The sequence below is a fragment of the Siniperca chuatsi genome, linkage group LG13, assembly GCF_020085105.1.
Source record: "Siniperca chuatsi isolate FFG_IHB_CAS linkage group LG13, ASM2008510v1, whole genome shotgun sequence".
NCBI lineage: Eukaryota > Metazoa > Chordata > Actinopteri > Centrarchiformes > Sinipercidae > Siniperca > Siniperca chuatsi.
This window is the reverse complement of record NC_058054.1, coordinates 8,623,992-8,636,008: the sequence shown is the minus strand read 5'-3', so window position 1 is coordinate 8,636,008 and position 12,017 is coordinate 8,623,992. Positions and strand designations below refer to the sequence as shown.

The 12,017-nt window shown below is 37.8% G+C and overlaps 1 protein-coding gene across 3 annotated transcripts in view; it reads left to right on the top strand.

Annotated features, from left to right (window-relative positions):
• LOC122887041 (collagen alpha-1(XI) chain-like) overlaps positions 1 to 12,017 on the top strand; it is an 88,852-nt gene that overhangs the window by 4,871 nt on the left and 71,964 nt on the right. For all 3 annotated transcript variants that reach the window (XM_044219855.1, XM_044219853.1, XM_044219852.1), the window contains exons 2-4: positions 1,988 to 2,152; positions 4,816 to 5,029; positions 6,306 to 6,468. In XM_044219855.1, the coding sequence (XP_044075790.1) occupies positions 1,988 to 2,152; positions 4,816 to 5,029; positions 6,306 to 6,468 (542 nt within the window). The remainder of the gene's footprint in view (positions 1 to 1,987; positions 2,153 to 4,815; positions 5,030 to 6,305; positions 6,469 to 12,017) is intronic.

Sequence of the window (12,017 nt, the reverse complement as noted above, 5' to 3'; positions counted from 1 at the left end):
GCATATTATTAGCAATTAAAGCACCAACTTTAATTTAGAGACTCCTCACCAACATGGATACAAAGTAATAAATCATAGTTTTATTCATGACTGCTTATTTAAAGCTAGACTTTGTAACTTTTGAAAGAAGAAATAAATACATTCTTCCTCTCACAAATGAAAAGTTGAATATGCAATAAAATGCACCCTCTCCCACCCTCATTTCACCAGTTCAGGGGTTTTGCTGCTGCAGCCTTACTTTGTCTGGTATGACCAGTAGCTTATGGTGGCTAATGTTAGCAAACTTTAAATAGATACTGCTGTGTAAAGCCTATAAATAAACACATCACATCCACTGTTTTCATGGAGACTGATAGAAATATTGCAATACTGTGTGTATGTATGTATGTATGTATTTTATAATGAATGATTACTTAAGTTGACTGCCAAGTACAGACAAGTAATAATCTAATGTAAGAGCTACACTGTCACAATCATCAAAATATAAGCCAGAAATAAACAATTTGTTCAAACCTACTCTTTTCCCATGAGCAATTCTGTATGTACATTTACTATTTTATCCATTACAGCACCCATAATAACCTTGAATTAATAACCTCCTCTTACTATATATTTTTAAGCAAATGCTGCCTCAAGCAGACATGCGTTAAATCACAAATAACACTTTGCTGTGCGTCAACACTCCTGTTTATACACTAGCCTTAAAACATACCCTATTAGTCTTCTTAAATTCCCCATAATCACACTGTAACTGATGATGTGCCTCAGGGAATGGGAGAGATAGGGATTTAAGAGAAAAATAGTTACAGAGAAAGACACTGAGAGTAAAGAGTAAAAGTCTCAGGAATGAAGGTAGAGTTGGACAATTCCAGGAGAGAGAAGAAATGAGAAACAGTGTTTATGACTGCATTGCACAGTAGTTTCACCCCTGAGTTCCAGATCCATTGACAGAAAAGAGTCTAGTAGTGTTAAGAAGCTTGTAAAGCTGCCCCCCCTCTGCGTTCTCCTTATTCCAAAGACCCAGTGATCAACAGCAATGAGTTTTATCATCCCATAGATACTGTGGCTTTTGGCTGTGGGGGTAACAGTGGCGGTGAGGAGGGGGCCAATTATGTCTGCTGATTGGTTCCTAACATTTTTACTGCTCCTCCTGCCAAGGTAGCTCATAAACGAACAACTGCTTGAACTGACAGATTTGGCCAACAGTCCCTGCACAGGCAAGGGGTGTAATGGGTGTAAATGTTGACTTATCATCAAAATGCCAGGTCCTATTAGATTTTCTGTTAACTGTTGAAATATGCTTACTGTGTACTGTAAAATTACATGCAGCTTTTACAACATGTACACCAATAATACATTATAATAATACACAATAATATATTTTCTTAAAAAGCATCCTATAATTTCATACGTCATCTTAATTGTTACATTTATTTATAATTGAATGTTGTATCTATTTATTATTTTTATTTAATTTCTAGTCAAATTAAATTAGTTTAATTTATATTGTAGCAGCATATGCAGTGAGTAAGCCTTTAGCAGTCAGTCTTCTGTATACATGATGCACTCAGCCTGTATTTCCAGCAGACTGAGAATTTAAGAGTTGACTGTGAAACAAACATCACATTTACAAGCTGATTTATGATTAGGAAAGTCATGTTTTCCAGTCAATACAACTGCACATGAATGCAGCATGACAGAACACTTTTCAAACAATCTACACATTGAGCTGTATTTTCACATATACCTTTTGAAAGTAACTAACTAGTAATTAATACATACAAAAGCCAAAAACCCAAAAAAACATATTTTCAGGTGGGAACAAAGCTATTTGTGTGTGTCACCCAAATAGCTTCTACATGTGGGGAACACTGACTCAGTACTTAGGAGCTTTGGACAAATGCATTCCCCAAAGAACTTACTGCTATGTAAATGTTTTGCAAGGATCATTGGGTAATGTAACCAATTCTTTGTTCTGTCTCCACAGCTGAACCAGTAGATGTACTGAAGGTTCTAGACTTCCAGAGCTCTCCTGAAGGAATACGGAAAACAACAGGCTTCTGCACAGCCCGGAGAGGATCCAAACCCGACATAGCTTACCGAGTAGGAAAACAGGCTCAGATCAGTGCTCCAACCAAACAGCTCTTCCCAGGTAACCTCACACCTTACCAGATTACCAGCATTTACACTGAAGCTGAACCAGACAGCTTTGCCCATCAGTTGCTCTGGACAGTAGAAAGTGGATCTCACAAAACCAAAGATATGAAAAGAGGCTAAAGTTGTAATGTTGGTGAGTCCAGCATTTTCTTGAGGATCACTTGGCCACTGTATCATTTGCTAATTAGCACTAAACACAAAGTACAACTGAGGCTGATGGGAATGTCATCTGTTTTGCAGGTATTTGGTCATAAACCAAAGTGTTGGACCAACAGACTGACCGATAGATGGGTCAGGCATACAGTTTTTATCCATGCTAACAACATTGCTCTAGGGATGGCAATGTTGTTAGCATGGCTAAAAATTGTATGCCTACTCGAACAAATAATTGAACTGACGCTTTTATTTACTGTCTTGAACCACTTAATGGCAAAATGGAAACATCTTTAAGATATTTCAATTTCACAATAAAATAGCGATAAGTGATGTAATGAGTAATTGTAATGAAACCCATCACTACAAACATATGTTTTCTAAAATGCAGTGCAGACTTTCAGCAATTGTTTTCTAGAAGATGCTCATGAATGTGCTGGTGTTTCAGTAGGGCCCAAGCGCTCTTAGGGGATCAGAGTCACTCAGTACATGGTGTATGAAATGTCATATAAACATATGACTCAAGTAAGAAGAGCAACAACAGATTTTTGTTATTTGATATTTTGGGGAAACCCACAATTTACCACAGCAAATCAATGAGAGGAATATTTCTTTAGATGTTTTGTGGACTGAGCTTGTCAATAAAGTATCTGTCCTCAAGTTTGATTGCTGGCAGACTCGAGTATGCTGTATTTGGCTGATGTAGTGAAATCTAGCAGGGTTTTCAAACTGAATGCGCATTGCCTGACTCAAAATCTGCTGCCTGGCTGTTTGTAAGAAATAAAGCCATATTTATTTTATTAGGAAGGAGTCCACTCAGAGAAATAAAAAAGCTATTTGACTGTAACCATTTGGTTTGCTACTTAGTTACACTCATTGCTATTCATCAGCTAATTTGAAGATTGAATAATGAACTGTAGAGGACAAGGCTTGTCATTACTGATGGCTGTAGAAAACCAGTGAGCTGTTAACGGATGTAAATTAGCTGTTTATCAATTTCCAATCTTGCCAGCTGAAATATGAAATGTTCTGTATTTAAGCACAAATACAATGCATAATGATTTATAACAATAAAGTTCACATCCATTGAAAGCCTGTTGTTTCTTTATTACTGGGGCAAAGTGTAGAAAGAGCCTCCAGTTGCTTACTTATTCAAAACTAACTTGGCAAGAAAGTGTATAGAAATTTATTAGGAACTGAATGCTGTTAAATAAATTATCCCAGTCTTTGCAGTATGTGTTGGTTTTTTTTGATTTGGCTTGATTTCAAAGAAGAAAAAACAGTTCAAAATAGTGTGATGTATTAGAAAGAAATGTCTGTGTTTTTTGGCTTAAACTGCCAGCACACCTTACACTTTCAGTAACGGAAATTTGAAGAATATAATTAAGCTTGAGAGGGGAGGCGTTGGAGGTGCCATGGAAACCAAGCGTCAAAATGTCCTCAGTCAGAATAATTTGACTTTTATTTGATCAGGATTAGTTATTTTGTCATTGAACCGAGATATTATGGTTTTAAAAATATGACATTTGTTTGATTATTTACAGCCCTTGTAAAATTAATGTGGCTACATCACCACTATTGAGTCCTTTCAGGGGATGCCAAGGTCTCTTTCAGCTTCCTTAATAAACACTGCTCCAGGTCCAGTTGTCTAGACACGGCGTTTAATGTGAGAAGAGAATGTTAGAGAGCTAATAAACTTGCCATTATTTAATTTAGTCATTACAATACAATTGCCCTTGTAATGTAGACGGTAGATGTGTAAAAGACAGGGCATGAGGTGAAATGGAGTCTTCATAGAAAGGAATAGAGATGTTTAACTTAAAGGAATAGTTCAACATTTTGGGAGTGTTAGATGAAAAGAGCGATACCACTCATCTCCCTGCTAAATATGAAGCTACTGCCAGCAGCCTGTTAGCTTAGCTTAGCATAAAGACTAGAAAGGGGGGAAACAGCTAGCCTGGCTCTGTCCAGAGGTAACAAAATCAAAACACCCCTAAAGCTCACTAATTGACATGTTATATCTTGTTTGTTTAATCTGTACAAAAAAAAAATGAAGGGAATAAACGACATGTGGTTTTACATAGGGTTATGTGCTGGTCTAAGCTCACTGGCTGCTGGCTGTAGCTTCATATTTACTGTACAGGCAAGAGACAGGTATCAATCTTGTCATCTAACTCTCAGCAAGAATAAAGAAAGCATTTTTCCCAAAATGTCAATCTAGTCCTTTAACTTAAAGAAGGAAGGTAGGCAATAAACCTTCTCTGCAACATCCTCAGAAAACACTCCTGACCTAATCCCCACAAGAGTTATTTAATTAAATTGAATCAAAATACTGTGATTATATATTATATATGTGACTTATACTGGGCAGTTCCCATGTGTAATTGTATGAATCTGAAGCAGAGCTCTGACAAAAATGTGCATTTACCCAGGTTTTGTAACTACATATCCGTTGGTCTTTACTAACATACCAACCTACATGCCTGCTGCTTGTTCCACCTTCAGGGGGAGTTTTCCCAGAAGATTTCTCCATCCTGTTTACCATCAAGCCCAAGGCTGGCCTCCAGTCCTTCCTATTGTCCGTGTACAACCAGCAAGGCATCCAGCAGCTCGGTGTGGAGGTGGGCCGTGCCCCCGTCTTCCTGTATGAGGACCAGCATGGCAAGCCTGCCCCGGAGGAGTACCCCCTGTTCCGCTCTATTAACCTTGCTGATGGCAAGTAAGTGACTGCCTGCTTCTCAAGAGGGCTTGAACACGTTGGAGGTCAGATGTGGGTGGTAGATTTTTGTGTCCCCTGGATCTTTGCTTTTCTTAGTCCCATTTTCATTGTTGAATTTAAAATCTCATGTTTGTGTGAAGCTTGTGTTAACTCAAAAGCAAAGCAGCACATGTTGAGGATCATCTTGAGCTCTTTATATAGATTTATAGGTTATATTTTATGCTAAACAAAACCAATCTGCTTAACTTATTTTCTCAAGCACTCAACATACTTAACTCTTCTAGCCTGGTAAACTGACACACAGCTCTGAGGATTTATTATCATCTTATGTTTGTTCAGTCATTAATAACATATGGAACAAGTCAGTCAGTAAGTGCAAATAAATTGCTGCCAGCAATTTGATGACAGTCTTTTCTTTTCCAGATTATTTACAGCAGTGGTATACTGATATGCAGTAATGGGCAGGATCTTCATAAATCGCATAGCTGATACAAATCATTGTTAAAAGCTGCCGTCTATCAATTGCACAAATGCTAGCAGAAATGCCTTGAAATGATTTCATGTTTGTTTTATTGTCTGTAATGAATTATATCATGAAAAAATCATTACAATGTAAATATACAGTACAATCATTCCATTCATTTACAATTTTGCTATATATGTAGCTTGCAGTAGTGTGCAGTTTATACATTTGACACAGTTGAAATGTACCCAGGGAAACGGCCAGCCTGGCTCTGCCTAAAAAAAAAGCCTGCCAGCAGCCATAAGCTCACTATTAACACGTTATATGTCGTTTGTTCAATCCTTACAAAAACAGTCATGAAAAAACAACAGTTTGTGGTTTTACATGAATTTATGCGCTTAACTACTTTCATGACAAACAACAGTTTATCTGTTAAAAAAACTCCAAAAAGCAACTGTCAAAAATTGTTGTTTTTACATGAGATATACTGTATTAATTAGTGAGCTTTATTGCTTTTAGTAGGCAGATTTTGTTACTTTTGGACAGAGCAAGGCTAGCTGTTTTCACCTGCTTCCAGTCTTAGTGTTAGGCTAAGCTAGGCTACTCAGCTGCTGGCTGTAGCTTTATATTTAGCGTACAAATGTGAGAGTGGTATCGATCTTCTCATCTAACTCTCGGCAAGGAAGCAAATATCAATTTCCCAAAATGTCAAACTATTCCTTTAATCATAGACTGTGGCAATTTTCTTGAAAGGAGCTGCCAAAGCATTCTGGTTGTATTTCTGACCTTCTACTTTGCTCCCTTGCTGTACAGATGGCATCGTGTAGCTATCAGTGTGGAGAAGAAGAGTGTCACCATCATTGTGGACTGTAAGAAGAAGGTGACTAGGCCACTCGGCAGAAGTGACCAGGCCGTCATCAACACAGAAGGCATTACTGTCTTTGGCACCAGAATCCTGGATGAGGAAGTCTTTGAGGTAAGGCGGCCATATTGAATCCCTATTCACCTGGATTATGCTAGCTGCATTGTGATGACTATGGTGTGAATTGGTTTAAAGGAATAGTTTGATGTTTTTGGAAATGTACTGGTTTGCTGTCTCTCTGTCGAGAGTTAGATGAGAAGATGGATGCCACTCTCATGTCTGTGCTTTAAGTCTTAAGCTAGAGCCAGGAGGCGATTAGCTTGGGTTAGCATAAAGACTGGAAGCAGGAGTAAACAGCTACCCTGGCCTCACTGCGCCCTGCCATGGCTAACACAACTTTTCATTTTTACATATTTTATTTGTGCACAGATTAAACATACGAGATGCAACATGATAATTAGTAAGCTTTAAATGTGTTGGTAGGCATATTTTTGCCTACCAACACAAGCTCGCTGTGTCCCCCTGCTTCCAGTCTTTATCCTAAACTAGACTCATTGCCACCTGACCTGGCTCATATCTTCACAGATATGAGAGTGGTAACTATCTTCTAATCTAAATGTCGACAAGAAAGTCGAATAAGTGTGTTTCCCAAAAATCTTGAACTATTCCTTAAATGTTTTCCTAGGTTGCATCAGTGTAGAGGACTTAAGTACAATTAATGTCAATGTATAAATTATTGTTGTTATTATTATTTTCAATAGTTTTTGCATTTGATATTCTTGGAAAGATACAATACAATTCACCTCTGACACTAAATTCTGTGGTAAGAGTCTGTTTCAGGATCATCATCTACAGAGGAGTGTCCTTCACAAATATAATGCAGACATTCACCACTAGATTGAAGTAATTATGTTTTGAGGGAGTTTGGAAAGCTTACCTAGATGCCAGCAATTTCTCAATCCTGGTTAGGTATGGATATAATTGAAAGCATATTGTGAATCTTACTCTGAGTGAATCTCATTTACCATTGTGAAAAGGGACCATTTTAGTTTCTAATACTTTAAGGCCAGACATTTTATTTGTCTTTTATTAACATGTGCATACAGTAAACGATGAATTTTATTGGCCAGAACAACAATATTGGCTTTGTGTACTTGGCAAGAGTCATGAGCAATGTCTGTGGAAAGGCTACTTGCACAGTGTGTTGTTCAAAGTGCTTTTTTTCTCTCATTAGTTGGATTTGTTTAAATAGTTGACTTAATAAAGGAAAGACTGAGGTCTAATAGGCTTCATTTGTTCATATTGGACAGTGTGTTATTTGAGATGCATGAATTTTGCCGCTATTTCTGAGATGATTCCCTCAATAACTGTGACTATCAGGTCTCACAATCAGAATTCACAGATCAGAGTATGGTTACTGAGGTGGCGATTATGAGATGGAGGTCTTAGCTACCAGGTTTAGCACAGGTAGCTGTGAGCTGAGTGGAAAATGTGAGCTGAATGCTAGCTCCGAAGACAATGGCCTCTCTTTGATGTTTGCATGTGGAATGCTTGCTAAGTAGAACAGCCTGCAAAATGTTTGCCTCCGGGTCAGAGATGACTTTCCACAGAGGAGCCACTTGAAAATGGGATCCTTCTCTTCTTGGTTTTTGGCAAGCAGATCACATTGCTACATATAGAGGTTAAAAGTGTAGACATGTTTATTTCACGATAAGAAGAGTCAATACAATTTATGGCAATATTTTTGTACATTTGACATTTACTATTGCTAAAGTACAATGAGCACAACCACAGTAAATTCGTTTTATAATATTACCAACAGTAAGGAACATAAGAGTGAAAGTCTCAGTGATATGAGTTGGGATTGTAATTAAGGTAATTAATAGTTGAGTTGAGAGGATAAAAGTAGCCTAGCACTTTCACTAAGCCTTTTCTATTTTTAATGCTGATTTATGACCAGCTATTTGGCTTTTGTGAGTGCTCTTTGTTTGAACATATATTACGCTAAATGGTGTTGAATTACAGAGTAATTAGTTTTTTTCTTTGTTTAAAAACCTGGAGAAAAGAAAATTATTCCTTTTTGTTCCAAGGGTTGAGGCTTTTTGCACGTTGCAAGGTGGTTTTAATCAGTGTATCACACAATAGCAATGCTGTAGTGGCCTAGCTAGAAATGCAGTCATATCTTAAACTGTAATTATTTCCACTTCAACTTTAATAACCCTAGTTTTGTTGATTGCAAACTGACTACTTGTAGGCACACTGAACTGCTAATGGCAAAATTTCTTACTGACCACAAGTAATTACTATACTACATCTAATTACAATATATTCTTAGATAGATATATATAAAAACTGTTTTTTAGTCGATGCAAGCCATTTGTTTGGTTCGGATATGTTACTTATGGGATTATACTTTGGCATACATTCTACAGCTGTTGCAAGTATACTACAATCAGTATACCTTGGAGGCTATGGGAACATTTGGAACAATGCTGGCTGCATTATCTACTGTAGATAAACACAATGTGAAAATCCGCAATCAGGTTATTGAGTCCAGTTCCTCCAAGTTCTTGTATGTATAAAAATGTATTTATGTTTAAATCTTACAGATGCGCCTAAATTATGGCTTCAATCTAAAATGTTTCATTGTTTCAATTCATTGAGATTCTTAGGATTCCCATCCAGCTTCATTGTGTAGATGTTGGTGGAAAGTAAGACATCTTGACGACTACTAGCCAGATTACTGTAAAAGAATAGTTTTGGAACATTTTTGGGAAACACTTTACACTTGTTTGCTTTCTTGCCGAGAGTTAGGTTAGAAGATTAATACCACTCTCATGTCTGTGCATTAAGTATGTAGCTAGAGCCAACAGCCAATTAGCCTAGCTTAGCATAAAAACTGCAGGGGTAGCAGGGGTAAATAGCTAGCCTGGCTCTCTCCAAAGTTCAAAAATGCATTTGCTAACACCTTTAAAGCTCTCTAATTAACGTCTTGCATCTTGTTTGTTTAATCCATACATGAACAGAAATGTAAAAACGACAAGTTCTGGTTTTAGGGGAAGTTATGTGCTGTAACTATTAACAGCCAGACAACAAAATAACCCTTACACAACCCTGATCATCTCTATCCCTAACCTAAGCATTACAGTTATCTACTTTATATTTTCACATACCCATCTCCTATACCAAAACTTACCTTGGTAAATGGATCCAACAAGAGGCAAAACATTTACTATAACTTGTCTTCCATTGGGTCATCTGAAGAATTGTAGACTTACAGCTATGCGAAAAGACCTAAGACCTAAGCTGTTTGGCATACCTAGCCTGAGATTCACAACTTTGGAGCCATTCCACAGTTTAATTACTGAGGTTGGCTGTGAGCTTTCTCACTAAAACTGCTTTGAGCTGTGAGCACATGGCTACATTACTGCAGTAGATTGCATAAGCAGGTGTCAAAGCTGGAAGCACGGGGAAGAGTGAAGGCTAGGGGAAAATATGATCAGTGTGTGCTTAGTCTTGGCTTAGATTGCACAGCTGTTTAAAAGATATGCTCACTGACCGGGCCTCCAAATGCCTTTTTTCCCTTTCTTCTGCTTTTTTTCTTTTAAATAAAAGCCACAAGATATTTGAATCATCTCTCATTTTTATGCAAAGTCTTTCTTCAGACTTGAAAGGATAGGGTGGGATTCTTTGTTTGTGCAGTACGTCAGAGTGTGTGTTTACATGTGTGTTGTTACATACGTGCATGCATGCATAAAAACGTGTATGTGTGTGTGTGTGTGTGTGAGTGTGTGAGTGTGTCTGTGAGGAGGATAGGGGAAGAGAGAGGCGAAGATAGTTTGTTTATGTGTCTGTCATTACTGCATAGTAGATTGTTCCAAAACGCTGTCCCTCAAGCAGGACAGTCTTTGGCAGAGGAATCTAACAAGGCTCTGATGGGCTCTAAGCCTTAAAGTGAATCATTGTTTATGGTTGAGTTGGCAGGAAGAGAAATGGTCTGACTGTTTCTCATCTGCCTCAGTCACTTTATACCCTGCAGTACCCGTCACAAAATGTTTTGGTTATGGTTGTGTAATAGGAATATAGTAATTGATTCATATTTGTATGAGTGTTACTGTGACTGAGAAGGTTGTCATATCTTTGTTATTTAACTTTTCAAATTGTATCTGTATATGACCTCCTTGTCCCTTGTGCAGTGACCCTCACTAACTGGTCCCAGCACAGCCAGGAAGTAATGGACCAAAGGTGCTTCTTAAAAACTTTTGCTGATGGAAAAGAGCAGAGTGAGGAAACTAGAAAGAGAGATAGAGAAAGAGAGAGAAGTGAAGAAAAGGCGTGCAGACAAGCAAGCAGATGGTTCAAACAGTTCAACAGTTTTGTGAGCTACTGGCAGGCAAAATGTTTTAATATTCGAAGGGTGCAAGACATTTGTATGCCCCCAGTGCTTGAAAAGAAACTTTATCCCTGCGCTGACCACAAAGGCTGCATTTGATAAAACAGTGGGAGAAATCTGGAGAGTATTATACATTTTTCCTCTTCTCTGCTTTTTGGTTAATTGTTGTCCTTGTACAGTTTTGAAATTCCATCTCTCTTTTTGTTCTTTCAAGATGTGATCCCCTCCCAGAGTTTGGAAAAACAGGCTTTTTAGATGATAAGTGTGTCAAGTTTGTGCAGAGGTGGGCTCAAGAGATAAAATAAAGAAAATATAGAAATAAGTTATGGTTACAAAAGATACTGCAAGTTTGCACAAAATGCCTTTTAAAAGCATCTACAAGAGACCATTGGTTTGAGCAGCCATAGTCTGCATAGCCTCTGAGCTGGCCACAACTGGCTGATGATGCCCCTGGAGGTTCAGTGTGACAGGCAGGTCACAGTGACACCATTAAAGGTTTCGCTTGAACTGTTCCAGTGAAAAAGGTTTTTACAGCAAGGTCTGTGACTTATCCTGAGTGGGGATATTATTTCAGGAAAAGCAAGATGTAAATATACACGTGTACTGTCATCTTACAAGTACAAGTCTCAAATAAAGTTGCAGTAGTAAGGACTGTCCTTTCATTCCCTGTTTAGACCCCATACTGTTACCCTTTAAGCCCAGATAAAATCCTGGTGTCATGTAAGGATGCTGTCTCTTAAATAGTAGCAAGTCTGTAAAGTAAAAATGAATCACACAAACATATAATCTGTGATCATAACACTCTTTTTTTCTCCAGCCTCTGCATGTATGCATTTGTTTTACTAGGTCAGACTGCAGATGCTTTGGGCATATTTCCAAATGTGTGTTCCAGGTGCATTAATATTCCCCAGCTGTTCCTGCAGGCAAACTGACCTGCTGCACCTGGCCACAGACAATAACCTTTCAACCACCTAATTACTTCTGTAGGAATTAGTGGAAACTACATATCATTTGTGTATAGTGTAGAGTAGGGCTGCAAAGTGGGATTATTTTTGTTATTGATTAGTCTGCCAATTATCTACTCAATTAATTATTTTGTCTATAAAATGTCAGAAAATAGTCAAAAATGCCTATTATAATTTCCCACAGCCCAAGATGATGTCTTCTAATGTTTTACTTTGTCCAATCAACAGTCCAAAACCCAAAGATATTCAATTTACAATGATATGAAACAGAGAAAAGCAGCAAATCCTCACATTTGAGATGCTGA